General features: G+C 34.3%; 2 protein-coding genes and 1 long non-coding RNA gene across 6 annotated transcripts; all 3 read left to right on the top strand.

The window, feature by feature from the left end:
* Positions 1–1,568: 1,568 nt before the first annotated feature.
* LOC25497658 (protein CROWDED NUCLEI 1) lies at positions 1,569–8,559 on the top strand. 2 transcript variants are annotated; one of them, XM_013592280.3, is made up of 8 exons: positions 1,569–2,048; positions 3,490–3,699; positions 3,877–4,130; positions 4,234–4,504; positions 4,597–4,680; positions 5,036–7,164; positions 7,263–7,428; positions 7,942–8,559. In XM_013592280.3, the coding sequence occupies exons 1-8, from the start codon at positions 1,875–1,877 to the stop codon at positions 8,179–8,181; spliced, it is 3,528 nt and encodes a 1,175-aa protein (XP_013447734.1). In that variant the 5' UTR covers positions 1,569–1,874; the 3' UTR covers positions 8,182–8,559. The 2 variants fall into 2 exon arrangements, with proteins under 2 accessions (XP_013447734.1, XP_013447735.1); XM_013592281.3 differs by having other exon boundaries at positions 1,570–2,048; positions 7,936–8,559.
* Positions 8,560–10,269: 1,710 nt separating this feature from the next.
* On the top strand, positions 10,270–15,651 carry LOC25497660 (protein WHAT'S THIS FACTOR 9, mitochondrial). Of its 3 annotated transcripts, none has more exons than XR_005643132.1 (3): positions 10,270–10,416; positions 13,077–14,577; positions 15,431–15,651. XR_005643132.1 is itself a non-coding variant. In XM_039828077.1 (2 exons), exon 2 carries the CDS (start codon positions 13,209–13,211, stop codon positions 14,469–14,471), a length of 1,263 nt encoding a protein of 420 aa, XP_039684011.1. In that variant the 5' UTR covers positions 10,270–10,416; positions 13,077–13,208; the 3' UTR covers positions 14,472–14,701. The 3 variants fall into 3 exon arrangements, 1 of the variants encoding a protein (XP_039684011.1); XR_005643131.1 differs by having other exon boundaries at positions 15,441–15,651; XM_039828077.1 differs by lacking the exon at positions 15,431–15,651 and having other exon boundaries at positions 13,077–14,701.
* A 598-nt stretch (positions 15,652–16,249) lies between these two features.
* LOC120577140 (uncharacterized) lies at positions 16,250–17,569 on the top strand. Its single transcript, XR_005643194.1, has 2 exons — positions 16,250–16,589; positions 17,273–17,569. It is a non-coding gene; the product is annotated as an uncharacterized lncRNA (long non-coding RNA).
* The last annotated feature ends 10 nt before the right edge of the window (positions 17,570–17,579 follow it).

Below are 17,579 nucleotides of genomic sequence, written 5' to 3' on the forward strand. Positions count from 1 at the left end.
ATATATAATGAATGTGAATTTAACTACTCGACTAGAGGCGCCAAAGAAGATAAACCATACCAACTATACCACAAAAACTAGAGACGTCAAGAGGATAAATTGTACAAACTATACCACAAACCTAATTAGACAATGACAACCGAGGTTGACACCACTACTCAATCCAAAACCACCGACCAAAAATTTATTATATTAAAAAGAAGAAATTACAAAACATGGACATAAACCAATAAAAAAAACCTATTGAAGAGAGAATTATATTATAAGTCATTAAGAAACTTCACAAAATGAAGAAAAAAAAAACATAGGGAGAGAATTTCCTTAGAAAAAAACATAGAGAGAGAATTATAAGTACTAGAAGCATAGTAAAGAGTTGTCGTTGGACACTTGACAGGAAAGTGATGATGGAATCAAGTGTGATGCAAGCCAAACAGGACAAAGGCAATGCTTATCTTGAAACAACAATTGGCCATGTTCTTTTCTCCCACAAACTTAACCTTAACAGCTCTTACACACCGTGGCATTTTCGATCCCACTTCCAACGGGTATATTCTATTCTCAAACCAAATTAATCTCTCGTTTTCCCAAAATACCCCCAAACTCTAGTCCAATTCTTTAATTCTCAAGAGCAAGAGAGTCACCCCAATGATAAATAAATACAAGGGGAAACAATATATTTTTTTTTCTCTAAAAAATGTCATATTTTTTTTAAGTTGACTTTATATATTTTTAAATTTTATTGACTAACAAACGACAAAATACATTTGAAAGAAAATTTTATTAATTTGTTAAAATTTAAATTAATATTGATATTTTTTTTTATAATTTTTAATAATAATTCTATTTTAAAATATTCTAATTTTTATAATTTACTATCAAATTTGTATTCATATCTATATTTAATTACATTCTAATTTTATATTTTAAATTAATAACTTATTTTCTTATCTTATAATATTTCTAACGAAAGTCATATTCAGATAAACTTCAAAATTATTTGATCATATCCTATTGTATCTTCAACGTTGAATTAATGCAATAAATAGCTATTGTTTTTATTTTTATTTTGACCATCATAGAACCATAAAATATACTTTCAAAAAAAAATACCCCTAAAAAACATCAAATCAATTTTTTAAATTGTTCTTTATTTTTTGAGAGATCTAAATTGTTATTAGTTTTTATTTTATTTTATAGATAGACGAAATGACAAAATCATTTTAAATTCACACACACAAGTGAAGATACCGGAGTTCGAACCCGATCATAACATCCGGCCTAACAATTTTAGTATTTGGCCATGTTAGTTACAACTTATGGATTGTTATTAGTTTTAATAAATATATATTTTTTGAATAAGATATAAATAAAAAATATACATATATATGTTACACCTAAAAAAATATAAACATAAAATACACACGAGAACCCACGTTTGAAACCAGTAAAGTCACTCAACGTAGTTCCCAATTTACCCTTCAGCATAAACAAAACCCTGAAAAAAGAAAGGTTATTATCGTACTTTCCTTTCCTAATCCAGAAAACAAAACAATAAAATAAAAACAAAGAACGTGATCGATGCGCGCAGACACAAAAGAAAGAGAGAGAAAGAAAGATAAAGAAGAAGAGAGAGAAAGAGAAAGAAGTTAGAGAGAGAAAGTACCGTTATCGGACTTCAAATCTTCAATTCGCCGGAATTTGGGAACAACCGTTGCGTCCGGATTCTAGGGTTTTCTCTTTCCTTTCTTGGTTGTTTCTCAATTTCGTTTCTTTTTGGTTCAACGAAGTTTCGTGGTGTGGTCACGACGAATTCGTGATTTTGAAGTTGAGTTAATTTCGTTGCTGTTGAAGTTCAGAATTCGGTTTACGTGGTGATGTTTACGCCGCAGAGATTGTGGTCAGGTCGGAACAACACGCCGAACAAGAGAGGGTCGGGTCACGATTTGGGTGTGATTTCGGGTGAAGGTTCGAAGGGGAAAGGTGTTGAAAATGGTGGAAATTTGGATCGTGAGGTTTTGGTTGAGAGGGTTTCAAACCTTGAGAAAGAGGTCTGTTTCTTGTTTTTTTTATTTTTATTTTTATTTTTTATAATAATGTTTTGTTTTAATGTTTTTGTTAGTTGTTCTTAGACAGTGTTGTTGTGTTTTGAAGTTTTGGGTAAACACTAGTAGAGAGAAAAAGAGTTTTTTTTTTTTTTTTTCAAAAAAAAATCCTTTTGAATTTGGAGTGTTGGTTGTTTTTAGATTTTAGTTTGAATTTCTCGGATGTGTAGTTTGAAAGATCTAGAGTTTAATTAGTTGAATCGAAATATGATTTATGACAGAATATTATGACGTAGTTTGATACATGTAGCTGACCACACTTAGTGAGTAAGACTTGGTTGTTGCTGTTGTAGTTGTTAATGTCATATGGGAAGTTTAATATTTTGAAATCTAGCTTCAAAATTGTTTAATGAATTCTTTAAATGTATGGAATATTTTTGACACTGCCGTTTGTGATATTTGGAGAAAGTTTTCTTCTTTTTGTATAGTTGCTTTGAGTGTTCAAAATTTTGTGTGTGAATTTTTGGTTGTAGCTTGTTATGATGTTCCAAGGACATGCATAGTTTAGAGATAGTAAACAGATAATTTAGTCATTAATTTTGCTTTGGTTGATTTAGATAATAATTTAAACCTATCCTAACTGTTTTGTGCTGGTTCTAGTACTTTTTTCTTAACGGTGATTGTCAATTACGAAACCATTGAAGGAAATTTAGCTTTGGTATATTCAAATAATGTACAATCTTCTCTGTTTCTGGGGACTGAGGAAGAATGATGTTGTTTTGTGCTTCTATTGTCGAGGATTTTTTCATGATTGGTTTTGGACGTTTGTTGTAAAAAAGTGAAATTTTGCAGTAATGCATTATGTTTTGTTTTTGGATTAGACAAGATTTTAGAGGGTCCAAGTTTTTAAAATCAAATTTTAATTTCCGTTTAGTTTGGAATGAAATTGTAAAGTGTTCATTTATCTGTCCTTTACTTCAGTTATATATCATTTACACAACTAGCAGTGTTGTTAAACATATGGAGAAACTCATTATTGAGAAGTTATGTGTTTGTTAGTATAGATATGTCAACAAGATTTTTAATAAGATGCATATTAGTTAATTTTGACGTTTTGTTGTACGGAAGTCTAAAGTAGAGAAGCAATATTGTATGCATTGTTGTAGCCGACATGTCATTAAAACTAGGTGAATACTTCTATGTTTGGTATACCACATTGTTGCTTAGTGGATGACGACAACCTTGCATAAGTTATACTTTTTCAAGTGCTGCCATGTGAAATGTATATACCCTTTGCTTTGCTTATTTATCCTCATTGTGTCTTCTGAATGAAGTTAACATTTTTGCGAAAAGTTCGTCATTTGTAGCTGTATTTTTTTATCATCATAAAAATAACAATTTTTATTTTGTTTTTTGGTTTGACCTGATTATTCGTTTTCTGTGTCAGCTTTATGAGTATCAGTTCAATATGGGGCTTCTCTTGATTGAGAAAAAGGAGTGGAACTCTAACTATAACGAGCTGAGTCAAGATATAGTGGAAGTCAAGGATGCTCTTGAACAAGAAAAAGCAGCTCATTTGTTTGCTCTATCTGAGGCAGAGAAGCGAGAAGAGAATCTACGGAAAGCCTTGGGTGTTGAGAAAGAGTGTGTGCTTGATGTAAGTTTTTTCGACATGAATTTTATATTTTCACTAATTTTTTTCTTAAATGCAAAATCATGTCTGTTGTATCAAACCTTATCTATGGATGGTCTTTATCTGAAAATGTTGATACTTTTCTTATTATAACATTTAAGATTGTTTGTTCCTAATATTTGTAAACTTGTGTGTCAACAGCTCGAGAAGGCTCTACGAGAAATGCGTTCAGAGCATGCAAAGATTAAATTTGCAGCAGACTCAAAGTTAGCTGAAGCAAATGCTTTAATAGCTAGTGTTGAAGAGAAATCTTTAGAAGTAGAAGCCAAGTTACGCTCTGCTGATGCCAAACTTGCTGAAATCAGCAGAAAGAGTTCAGAGATTGATAGGAAATCACATGACCTGGAATCTCAGGAATCTGCACTTAGAAGGGAACGCCTGTCCTTCATTGCAGAGTATTCTCATAATTACCCATCCTCTTTCAATTTTGAACATTTTTTCAGTTTTTTCTTTGTAATTTGTATTCTCATGGCTAATTTATTTTTATTGATGAGACAGGCAAGAATCTCATGAAAGTACTTTGTCTAAGCAAAGAGAGGACTTACGGGAGTGGGAGAAGAAACTGCAGGATGGAGAAGAAAGACTGGCCAAAGGTCAAAGAATTCTCAATGAAAGAGAGCAGAGAGCTAATGATATTGACAAAATATGCCGGCAGAAAGAGAAGGACCTTGAAGAGGCACAAAAGAACATTGATGCAGCAAATGTTACATTGAGAAGCAAAGAAGATGATGTAAACAGCAGGCTTGCAACTATAACTCTAAATGAGAAGGTAAATATTAATTATAATGTGATATTGATTAGCTATATTTTGTTTGATCTGTCAAACGCCACATTTTAATATGTCCATATCCTCTGATGCAGGAATGTGATTCTATGAGAATGAACTTGGATTTCAAAGAGAAGGAGTTATCTGCATGGGAGGAAAAACTCAATGCCAGAGAAAAAGTATATTCTTGCACCTTCTTATTTTTTGTTTATTTTTTCTGTTGATTTTGGAGATGGGCAGCAAATACTTATGTGTAAATTTTTGAATTTTATTTATTTGTAGCATTTTTGTTTCCAAATTTTGCTTATCCGAAAGATAACACATTGGACATTGGTTGGGGTGTATGCTTTTTGAATAATCTAAAAATGGAAAAATGGTATTTATTGTATACTTTTTTCAGATCAATAATAAAATCAGTGTCGTGTGAGCATCAATATTTATTATTGAAAAGTATTCCAGCATATGGCATAACGCATAACACTACTATATTTTATTTTCACTTGTTTGCTAAATTTCAGCCTGGTTACATTGTAGGTTGAGATTCAGAAGCTTGTTGATGACCACAGTGCTGCTCTTGATGCGAAGAAGCAGGAGTTTGAGATTGAATTGGAAGAAAAAAGAAAATCTTTTGAAGATGGATTGAGGGATAGATTGGTAGAAGTGGAAAAGAAAGAAGGCGAAGTCAGTCATATGGAGGAGAAGGTTGCAAAACGGGAGCAAGCCTTAGAAAAGAGAGCAGAGAAGCTCAAGGAGAAAGAGAAGGAACATGAAGTCAAAGTCAAAGCTTTGAAGGAAAGGGAGAAGTCTCTAAAGTCTGAGGAAAAAGACTTGGGGAAAGAGAAGGGTCAAATTGAAAGTGAGAGAGAGGAGTTGCTCAGTCTCAAGTCTGAAGTTGAGAAATTAAGAGCTAACAATGAAGAAGAGTTGTTGAGAATTAAGGAAGAGACTAATCGTCTTCAAGTGACTGAGGAGGAGAGGTCTGAATACATACGTTTGCAGTCACAACTGAAGCATGAAATTGATCAGTACAGGCAACAGAAAGAGCTGCTGATGAAGGAAGCTGATGACTTGAGGCAGCAAAAAGAGACCTTCGAAAGAGAATGGGATGAGCTTGATTTGAAAAGAGCAGATGTGGAGAAAGAGCTGAAGAATGTGCTTCAACAGAAGGAAGAAATTTTAAAACTACAACAAAACGAAGAAGAGAGGTTAAAGAAGGAGAAGCAGGCCACAGAAGACTATTTACAGAGGGAGTTGGAAACTCTTCAGCTGGCTAAAGAGTCATTTGCTGCTGAAATGGAGTTGGAAAAGTCAAGCCTAGCTGAAAAAGCTCAAAATGAGAAAAACCAATTGCTTTTGGATTTTGAGATGCGGAGAAAAGAACTTGAAGCTGACATGCAGAATCAGTTAGAGCAGAAGGAAAAAGACTTATTTGAATCGAGGAGGTTATTTGAGGAGAAGAGAGAAAGTGAATTGAACAATATCAATTTCTTGAGAGAAGTGGCTAATAGAGGAATGGAGGAAATGAAACATCAAAGAAGTAAATTAGAGAGGGAGAAACAAGATGCAGATGAGAATAGAAAACATGTTGAGAGACAAAGGATAGAAATGCAGGAGGACATAGATGTACTCGTCGACCTCAACAAGAAGCTGAAAAGTCAGAGGGAACAATTTATTGTGGAGAGACGTCGCTTTATTGATGTTGTAGAGAAACTTCAAAGTTGCCAGAACTGTGGAGAAATGATTTCTGAATTTGTGCTGTCTGATTTACAATCTTCTGCTGACATTGAGAATTTAGAGGTGCCTTCTCTTCCAAAATTGGTTGGTGATATTACACAGGGTGGTTCTGATGTAAATCTGGATTCTTCTAGGCAAAACACTGGAGCATCCCCTGCAACTGATACAAAGTCCCCTGTTCCTGGTGGAACTGTCTCTTGGCTTCGAAAATGCACCTCTAAGATTTTCAAGATATCTCCCATTAAAAAGATTGAATCTGATGTTGATAATTTAAGGAGTGTGGATACTTTGCCTTTTGATAAAACTAATGAAGATTTGCCAGCAAATGTTCCTGGCACTGAGAATGAAGCAGAGTTGTCTTTTGCTATCGCAGATGATTCTTTTGATGTTCCAAGGGTACAATCTGGCAATGATATCACAGACACAGAGGTTGAAGCTGACCATGAACCTTCTATTGACAAACAGGGCAACATTGACGCTACAGCGACAGATTATTTACAGCCTCCCAATTCAAAGGCTGGACAGCAGAAACCTCGCAGAGGAGGGGGGGTAAGGGCCAGAGTGAAGCGCACACAAACTGTAAAAGCTGTTATCAAAGAGGCTGAAGCCTTTCTTGGGGAATCCAAAGCTGCTGAGGCAGTACCTGGGGAATCTGTGGATGATCGTGAGACTGATTTTCCAAATGGAATTGCTGAGGATTCTGCCAACATGGACTCTGAAAGTCAGAAACCACCTGAAAAAAGAACGGCGAATTTGCGGAAGCGAAACCGGATTCAATCATCTCAAGTTACTGCTAGTGGGCATGAAGATGATCCCAGTGAAGGACATTCTGATATACCAGGGAGACCCAAAAGGAGGCGTCAAAAGGCTGCTGCTCCTCCGGCGCAATCTGCTGGTGAAACAAGATATAATTTGAGGCGTCCCAAAACGTGAGTATACCCTTGGTTTCCGTTTTATTGTTTTTGTATGTGATAGTTGTCAATGTTGCTTTCCCCAACTTACCCATGGTGTGCCTTGATGTTTTTAGTGGTGCGACAACTTCATCTGTTAGAGACGTGTCTGCTGGCGGCAAAGAAAGTGAGGGAGAGGTTGGTCGTGCAAAAGATGCAGGAGTAAATATCCACTCAAAACCTTCTCATTCACATTCTGTCGGCATTACCAATGAGAATGAGGACAGCATAGACATTGATCAGGTAAGCTTGATATAGTAGCTTTTCAATTGGAACGCTGCGCATTCTTTATTTTATTTTATTTTTATTATTTATTCTTATATTTAAAATGATCTTTCAGTTTAATATATATATATATATATATATATATATATATATATATATATATATATATATATTTTAAGTAGCAGTTTAAGAATTCCTTCTTTTTATTACTTTATTTATTCTTATATTTCAAATTAGCCTTCAGTTTAAGAATTTGAATTGGCAGTGAGATGTTAGTGTTGATCAGTTTTGGATAACAAGCTATATGTTACTTGTTCCGGTCTAAGAAAGTTTCCTGTTTTGGGTTGTTAATAAGTTTTGGATAACAAGCATTCAAAAAAAAGCCTTCAGTTTAAGAATTCTTTCTTTTTTTTACTTTATTTATTATTTATTCTTATATTTCAAATTAGCCTTCAGTTTAAGAATTTGAGAGATTTTGGTGTGTTAATAAGTTTTGGATATCTAGCTAAATGTTGCTTGTTCCAGTCTCAGAAAGCAGCAGAGACGCATGATGATTATGATGATACCACAACCAACAACCGGGCTTTGAGTGAGGAGGTGAACGGAACGGCAGATGACGTGGAGGATCATGACACCGAGTACAGGAGTGAATCCCGTGGAGAAGATGCAGGCCGAGTTGACGACGACGACGACGAGGAGATTGATGAAGATTACCAACACCCTGGTGAAACTTCAGTGGGGAAAAAGCTTTGGAAATTTTTTACAACATAACACTAGACCAGCTTTTTGTTAAAGAAGCTTTGGTTTGTGTTTTGACTTCATCAACTTTAGAGATGATGTCAAAAGTTGTCTTGTATTAACAACAACAATGGAATTAATAGATCTCTTAGTTATATATAACCATGGAGAGGTACTTAGGAAGGGTGATTGAATTTCTTTAGCATTTTCATTTCCTGTTTCTATGGATATTTGGTAAACCTTTTGGGTGGACAGTGTAGTTCCTAGTTTAGTGATTGGAATTGTAGCCACATCCTTTTGGAAATTGATTGTATCCTATTATTTGTTTGTATTTTGTTGCCTAGAATGTGATTGTTTGAATTTAAGGAGGCTGCTATCTCATGTGACTTGGGGTGGCAATTTGTGTTGTGACTTGTGTTCATTTTTTTTACTGGTGAGACTTTTTGTTAACAAATTTACTGGCGAGACTTGGGTTCATATTCAAATGTTTATATCATAAGCTTAATATGGTAATAACAAGTGTAACTACAATTTCTATTATCCTGATATTTAATGTGCATAAATTATTTATTTTTGAAATGTATTCGGTTAGTAAAGTATACAGGGTTTTGTTCTTGTTTTAAGAGGTGTCTCCACAAGTGAATGGTGGGATTGAATTGATCGGATTAGTTGATCCTTAAGTCGGATATTGAGTTTTTCAAAAAAATACATTAGTAGGGTTGTTACAGCGAAGAATTAGATAGCTTGTAAATTAACTTTTCTAGAATTGGTACTTAATAAATGATAACATATCACGTAATAAATGATAACATATCACGCGAAGTGTTATTTTTGAATTTTGATGATTATTTCGTTGGCTACCTTAATAATGTGTATTCAATTCTCACATTGTAAATGAGTAACTTATTCAACATAATAAATTAACAAAAGAATTTGTGTTAAACAACTGAACTGACACGTAGAGGATGAAAGGAACTTAGTATAGGAAGATGAAAACAAATCATGCACTAGCAACAAAAGAAAGAAAATACCAATCTTGGGCAAATAAACTCTAGCTTTCTTCGTTACTAGTCCAGATACCCGCGCTACAATACGGGTAGCGCGGTCGCTGCGCTGTATGGCCGCGGTTCCGCCATATATCACGTCTCGGCTGCGCTTGTTATAGTGATTTTTTTTTTTGTCCATGGTGAAAATATGTAAAGTATTTAAAGCATAATAATGTATATATTGATCAGTAGTAATAAAAAATTATAAAATAATTAAATTTTAATATGAACAAATATACATTAAATTTTAGTATTGACGATATTAAAAAAGCTAATAAATAAAAATAATCATAGTTTTTATTTGCTAATTTGTTTTAGTGTGAAAAATACTAATAAGCATCCCGTGAAAAATCATAACTAATGTATTATATAATATTGTTATCGTAAAATATATTTCATAAATAAAGATATGCTAACATATTCCCGTAAAAAAAAGTACAGTGAGATATATTTTTGTTAATACATAGTCCATACACTCATATTTTATCAATATATATAGTTCTCATTAGATTTCAGAAATAAGAATATACTAATATATTCCCGTAAAACAAACATATACTCATATATACTTTTATTAATATATAGTCCATGCACCCACATATATTTTATTAATATATTAATAAAACTTAGGCAATTGCGGTGTTTAAGTAGAGATATTAAAAAAAAAAGCTAAAATATGGTTTTAGTCCCTGCAAATATGCCTCGTTTTGATTTTAGTCCCTGTAAAAAAAAATTGTTTTTGGTCCCTGCAAAATTTTTTGATCCCTGGAGGGACTATTTTCAAAAACAAAAATTTTGCAAGGACCTTTTTTAAAAACAAAATATTTTGCAAAATATACAAAAGACATTAAACTATTAACACTCAAAATATACAAAAGAATTTAATAAAGTCAGGGTTCATTTGGAAAATATTTAACAAAGACATTGATTATTTTGAGTTATTAACAGAGTCAGAGACCAATTTAATACAAAGATAAAGTCCAATTTAATAATTTATTAAAAAAAAAATTCATCATCTTCATATCTAAACGAAACATTAATAAACTTCATCACTAAAAAAAAAGAAAAATCAAAATATTATCTTCATCATGATACAAAATTAACACAAATTTAAACCCAAAAGTTAAAAAAGAAATGCACATGTTGTGAACTGTGTGATAGTGTTTCCAACGCTTAGCCCCGTCGCCCTTACCGCCACCAAGCTTCTCCGATCACCGTTGAGGTACGGCTTTTATTCTTAAGCATCTTATTGTCAACAAATTTTCCCAAATCCAATCCCTTAAACTAATCGTATTATGTTCATTTGCGACGCCAAGTAAATAGTGATAAAGGGTTTATCAATATTCTAATCTGCATAATCTAAGTAACCCTTTTCGTTTTGAATTTGTTCTACTTTTGAAATCAGAGGAATTTGAACTCAATATTTCCCTATTTCGCTGCGTACACTAAACCTGTTTGATTAAATGCCTTAATGTTAGTCATCATTGTTCCTTTGTTTTTCACTCTGCAAATCTTCATAATCCTAAAAATTCAATATTTATGTGTTTAAGTTTTGGGTTTAAATTTGGGTTTATATCCTTGTTTTTTTTAGAACTCATTGAGCATATGTTTTCAAATGAGTTTGTAGGATTTTTTATGGGTTCTTTGTTCTAGAAATAGATTTTTTTTTTTTTTGTTATTTTGGGTGTTGGATTTTGGACTACTAGATAGTTCATTGAGATAGCAACGGCTGAGAGATAAATTGACACTCCTTGTTCACACACAAACCAATTTCAATTACACGGCTGAATCATCGATATAGTTACTGTCAGTTTTTGAAAACCACCAGCCATAGGTGTAGAACCTGGAAATCCTTTTGCTTCGGTCATTTGAGCCTTAACCAGTAAAATCCAACCCTCATGTGTTTACGTAGTAGTGGTTATCAAATAGCACTCATTGATATTTGATTTTGATTGTGGTTGTGTTAGTAATAGGACTCCTAAGGGCAGCAGTTATGGAATAATAGTAGTTTATTTAATAATATTATAAATAAGTAACTGTTACTTGTGTGTAGTAATTGCTGTCTACTAAACTTCTATGTAACAGCTATAGGACTTAATATTATAAATAAGATGCAGAAGAAAAGAAAGGTATTCAGGGATTGGGATAAAGGATTGGTAGGGAGAGACCAAGCTCTCGAATACTTGGAGGGGAGAGAACCAAGACTCTCGAATTTCTTGGGATTGTATTGTAATCTTACTATTAGTTTATATTTTGATATCAGTTCCTATCAACTGGTATCAGAGCAGTTCTGATCCAGGGCAAGAAATTCACAGTAGAGGGAAAATGGACATGCCACAATTTGATGGCAGCAGTGACGCTTATTGGTGGTTGATTTGTATTGAGAAACATTTTGATGTCGTGGGAACACAGGAGGGTGAGAAGTTGCTGGAGGCGGTGAAAGCCTTGCGAAACCGTGCTCTCGTATGGTGGCAGTGGTGGAGTCGATGCCATCTGCATGCGAGTTGGCGAGCGTTTCACATTGCACTACTTTGGCATTTTAAGCCAGAGTATAGAGACGTTCTACCTATATCTGATGAAGAAGAGGAATCTGGATTGGAATGGGAGTTATCGACGCCTCACACATTCAGCCTTCAATCAGAAGAAACTGATCAAGGAAATTCTGAACTCATTCAGACAGCAGAAGAGAAAAATGAGGAAAAGGCAGAGAACGCAGAAGAAAGGGATGCAGAAAATTCCTCCGTGAATGTCATCATTGTGGAAAAGCAACAAGAGACCAAAGCAGATCTGCGCAAATTTCTTGGTATCGACAGACTCTTTTATGAACATGGTATGAGTAGTGTGTTCGAATCGAGGGCGAAATTGCCTAGAAAAACTATCGGAGAGGGATGGGTTTCACTCGAGTTGGGCGGCCTACCTCCACCGCCGCCAAGGCCCCCAGATCCAGACGTGTTTGTGGTGAAGGGTGGATTATCCTCTGGTTTGATCAAACTGGCGCTGTGCCTATTGCTGCCAAAAATTCCTCCCCAGAAGAGAGTGTCTGATGTATGCATTAGTTATCATGTTTCACACCTTGCTCTATCACTCTACTTCAAGTTATGGGACCCTGGTGGACACTTATGTTATCCTTCACCTTGAGGACAAGGTGAATCTTTAGGGGGGGAGTATTGTTAGTAGTAGGACTCCTAAGGGCAGCAGTTATGGAATAATAGTAGTTTATTTAATAATATTATAAATAAGTAACTGTTACTTGTGTGTAGTAATTGCTGTCTACTAAACTTCTATGTAACAGCTATAGGACTTAGTATTATAAATAAGATGCAGAAGAAAAGAAAGGTATTCAGGGATTGGGATAAAGGATTGGTAGGGAGAGACCAAGCTCTCGAATACTTGGAGGGGAGAGAACCAAGACTCTCGAATTTCTTGGGATTGTATTGTAATCTTACTATTAGTTTATATTTTGATATCAGTTCCTATCAGGTTGTTGCATATGTTATTAATAAGCCTTAACGCCAATTGTTAGCATTCATCTTTGATGGCAGTACAAACTTGATCTCATATGCTGTGGCCACTGTTTTGGTTTTGGAGTAAATTGAAGTCCTAACCATATGGTTATTTTGTTTTCTATTGATTTTGGAATAGGTTTTTTTTTGGTTCTATTTGCTTGTTATTTTATTTGTTGGTGTGAATCATGGTTGGCCAATACACTGGAAATTTGCATTTTGTGAAGCTCTGGTTTGGTCTGTGTATCTTGCTAGTTAGCTATGCCAATCTAGCTGTCTTTTGTTTAAACTTTGAATGATTTTTTTATTTGATTTTATTGTTTTAACAAGATATTCTTTTGTAATGTTTTTGGCTGAGTTGTCCTTTAATCTTGTACAGGTCAATTGTATCTACTTGTTGTCAATACTGATCTCTCTTGAAAGTAATTGTATATCAAAACCTAAATATTTTTCAACCTTCCACCTTCATTTTACTGGAAACTGCTGCATTGAAGTTTTTTTTTTTTACTCGATGCTATTCAACTTTGAGAAATCTGCAGCCAAAACAATTAGAAAGGCGCTCAGACCTATTGAAGAATCAATCTCACCATTTAGTTACAAGATCCCTTGTCTTCCTTTCTCGCACATTCAGAGGTTTAATTATGTTAATGTGTACATGAAATGGAAAAAAGATTCATACTATGACTCGATTGAGCACATTCACCACTCTATTCAGCTCAAGCCCGTAATTGCCCTAAAAAACTGCATTGCCCAAGATCCCAATGGGTGCATCCCTATCTCTTCAGTGTCAAAGAGGGGATTGCAGTTAGATGTGCCTATGAAGGTTGCAAGATTTTTGAGGCAATATCCATCCATTTTTGAAGAGTTTACAGGTCCTAAGTATAATCATCCTTGGTTTAGATTGACACCTGAAGCTGCTGAGATTGACAGGGATGAGAAAAGAGTATATGAAGAAAGTAGAGAGGAATTAAGATCCAGGTTGAAGAAGATGATATTGATGACGAAAGAGAATGTTTTACCTTTGAAGATAATTCAGGGGATGCAATGGTATTTGGGGTTACCTCACGATTTTTTGCAGCACCATGAACAAAATCTCGATGATTCTTTCAGGTTTGTAGAGATGGAAGATGGACTGAAGGGGTTGGCTATTGAAAGCAGAGAGAGGGTTTATTCGGTAATGGAGGAAAATGCCATGAAAAAAGGTATGTACTATGACGGTTCACAGACGGAAGCGATTGAATTTCCTTTTTTTCCATCGAAGGCTTTAAGGATGAAAACTAAGATCGAAAATTGGCTTCATGAGTTTCAGAAGCTACCTTATATTTCACCATATGATGATTTCTCGAATTTGGATCCAAACAGTGACATAGCAGAGAAAAGACTTATTGGTGTTCTTCACGAACTTCTTTCTCTATTTATCGATCATTCAGCAGAGAGAAGAAAACTCCTTTGCCTCAAGAAGTATTTTGGCTTTCCACAGAAAGTGCACAGAGCATTTGAGCGGCATCCCCATATGTTTTACATGTCTATGAGGAATAAAACATGTACCGTCATTCTTAAAGAAGCTTATTGCAATGAATTGGCTATCGAGAATCATCCTCTATTGAGTGTGAGGAAGAGATACATCAAGTTGATGAAGGAATCGGAAGTGATTTTAAGGAACAGAAGGATGAACAGTCGATTTTCTAATAGTGAAAAACTCGATTTAGAGTCAAATGATCTGGATGAAGGGGAACATAAGATTGAAGGTTTTTCCTTGGAGCAGGTTATCTGAAAATAGTAGTAACAAGAGTTAAGAATTAGTAGAAAGGCATATCAGCTATTTTTGGTATGACATGGTAGCACATGGTATTCAGTGCATCTGGTATCTTAACCTTGAGGTATTTCTTTGTTTTCTTGTATAAAATGTTGTCAATGGTTTGTTAGTTTTAGAAACAATTGTGATTAACTAACTATGTTGAATTCTCTGGCATTGCACAATTTTTGGTGTTTTGATCTTTATAACATCATATGTTGAACGCTCTAATCTCTGAAGCACGGGTACTCCAATTTGCAAAACGTACCTGTACCGGGTACTGGTACTTGTATGGTACTCGTACAGTACGCACCCATGATGTACCGATTTTTTTGTTTTTGTTTTTTAATCTTGGTACGGTTACGGTACGGCGGTGGTACTCTCAGGGTACGCATAACCATTTTTTTCTTGAGAAAATGAGGCTTTTCATGAGAATTAATAGCAATTATAGTTTTTTTTTTTTTTGTTTTCTTATAAATTCAAACAGTTCTAGAGCCACAACAACATTTACTTGACTCTGGAACTGCTGCTACTTAATGTCCACTTTTTCTTGTCTACCAATAGTTGCAAAAGTAGAAAAGTCTGGCACTCGAGCCTTTTCTTGTATCTTCTTATCTACCTTTTTCATATTCTATAAAAGCCAATCCTTCCTTTATTATTCTATACTAGCTTTTGTTCTCACTTCTCACTTCTCCTTGCTATGTTATTTTAAATTAAAAAAATAATATCCTAAGGTACCCGTACCTTTGTTTTTTGAGAAATGCCGTATCCCGTACCCGCACCCGTGCAACACAGGCCTCTAATTTTTGGTGTTTTGCCATCCATGACATCATATATTTATTCTTTTGACAGGTAAATTAACTTTGCTTTCAAGCCTGCTTTTCAAAATAAAATGCAAGCTTTCAAAAGTTGATTTCCTATTAACTAATCTAGTATAGTTTGATGCAGGGCATTGTAAAATTATTCGAATGCCCTTCTGGCCATCTGTACAACAGGAATGAAACTCAAAGCTTTGATGCTTTCCTTTTTTAGTTGATGGAATTTTACATTCTGTTTTAACAAATGTTGCTACATTGTAACAAATAATTATATATATTATAATACTATAGCCATTAAAGTAGGTTAGTGATATAAAGGACATCACGTCTTTTTCCTTTCTAATAATAAAGAAAGCATGTTGCAAATTTGCATTTGAAGGTTTTTATTTGTTTACTACTCTTGGAATTCAACACCATCTACACTTTTTTTAACACTTGACCGAACCAGAAAACCACTGGTTCATCTGAGTTATAGCCGGTTCCGGTGAATGAATAGAAAATTGAGCTTATCTCTCTAAAAAATTTGAGCTGGCTATTTTTTTTTATATGATAACAAATTTTAACCTTAGAAAAATATTTTGAACTCATCCTCAACAAAGGTATGTAAGAAAACATGCCTTTCCCAGTATATATAAGAAAACGTTGAAGCTACAAGTGTTTTATGTGTCCTTTTGGGGACCCTATTGAAATGATAAAGAGAATATAAGCACGACGCATGCATAAAAATAACATGAACAAATCGAGAATGCTTTATGTTCTCAATATTTTCCATCATAACTCCTTTGAATTTTGAATCACCATAATTCACTTCACCAAGCTTGCTATTGTCCTTTTGATTATCAACACAGTATTGCAATTGTTCCTGTGTATCATGAAGTCAAGGAATTTGAGCTTTGTCACAATTTGAAAACTGCTAGTATCCATTTCTCTTGATACAAAGCTTATTACCAGGGAGATGATAGTGAGAAAATTGATTATACTGATAGCCTAGATGAGGATATCCCATTGACTGTGTATCTTAAGGACGGGGTATCTGTCCTTGTTTTTTGATTTAGTAAACCAGTGGAAAAGTTCAGTGGGGACGCGGTTCCTGATGCAGTTACAATATACCAAAATCGTAACTAGTTTACAAAATCGTCTGATACGGTTCCTGATGCAATTATGATGCGCCATGGCAATGGTGACATGCTTTGAAAGTTTAATTTTGCTGGATGAATTGACGATTGCCTAAAAAAAAGGACATTGGCACCCACAAGATTCAGGTTGCATCATTGTAAAGGTAGTCTATACCCTTTTAATTCTGAGCACAATCCAAGTAAATATTACACTACAGAGTTTATTGAACAATTGCATATATAGCCATAAAGTAGATTAGTGAATCCCCTTGATGAGGGTGCAAAAATTTCTATGCAGAAAAAAGTTGAGCACAAAATGGTTGAATACAACAAAAACATTATCCCTGATTAATTATTAGAGTATACCGGCGTATATTAAACTAAGCATGAATGTTTAAAAAGGCAACATAGGACTCTAGTTTATCAAGTAAATTTAATCCAAGAATGATAATATCTGTGATCTGTTTTCAACTATAATGTATTTTGGAGAAAAATTAACAGAGGAATGAAGCAATACTAGAATATATGGCCTTCAAAGCAAAACTACGTGAAACTTAAGTGACTGTGGTTAGTTCCTGTGTGTGCATGACAAGGGGGAAAAAACCACTCACATTCACGTTTTCTCATTATTTTGTTCAAAAAAAGTTACAAAATCCAGCTCAACTTCATCCTATCATTGATGAATACGTTCTTGCTCGAAAAGGAATTCTGCTTGTACCTTTGACAAGTGACATATTCGTTAATTGAAACATTGGTCGACATTTATATAAAATGTAACATAATATTATGTTATACAAGGAAAAAGATCAGAAACAAGGAATGTCAACATCTTCATTTTCAATTGTAGGGTGCCTTTCTAAACTTGGACACTTGGAGATATCCAGTTTTAGTGGTGAAGATCCACAGCGTATACTGCCTTTGTAAACAATCTTCAATTGTGGTAAATTGTACAACTCCAATGTCGTCAACTTCGGAAGTGTAATGCTGGAACTTTCATCATCATCATTGTTGCTCATTGCAAATATCTCTTTCATTGAATTACAATACTTTACGGATATCGTCTCTAGATTTTGAAGTTGTTGAACTAACCTTGGTGTAAGCAATTTCTCTATCAAATGGCAATCACAAATATGAAACGTTTTTAGATAAGAGAA

Source organism: Medicago truncatula, chromosome 7 (genome assembly GCF_003473485.1).
Source record: "Medicago truncatula cultivar Jemalong A17 chromosome 7, MtrunA17r5.0-ANR, whole genome shotgun sequence".
Lineage (NCBI taxonomy): Eukaryota > Viridiplantae > Streptophyta > Magnoliopsida > Fabales > Fabaceae > Medicago > Medicago truncatula.

What these genes read in the sequence shown, in the direction of transcription:
- LOC25497660 (XM_039828077.1), top strand. Translation starts at nt 13,209, where the DNA reads ATGCTATTCAACTTTGAGAAATCTGCAGCCAAAACAATTAGAAAGGCG.
- LOC25497658 (XM_013592281.3), top strand. Translation starts at nt 1,875, where the DNA reads ATGTTTACGCCGCAGAGATTGTGGTCAGGTCGGAACAACACGCCGAAC. An exon ending in AGAAAGAGTGTGTGCTTGAT is followed by an intron (nt 3,700 to 3,876) that starts GTAAGTTTTTTC and finishes GTGTGTCAACAG; the next exon opens with CTCGAGAAGGCTCTACGAGA. An exon ending in ACAGCATAGACATTGATCAG is followed by an intron (nt 7,429 to 7,935) that starts GTAAGCTTGATA and finishes TGCTTGTTCCAG; the next exon opens with TCTCAGAAAGCAGCAGAGAC.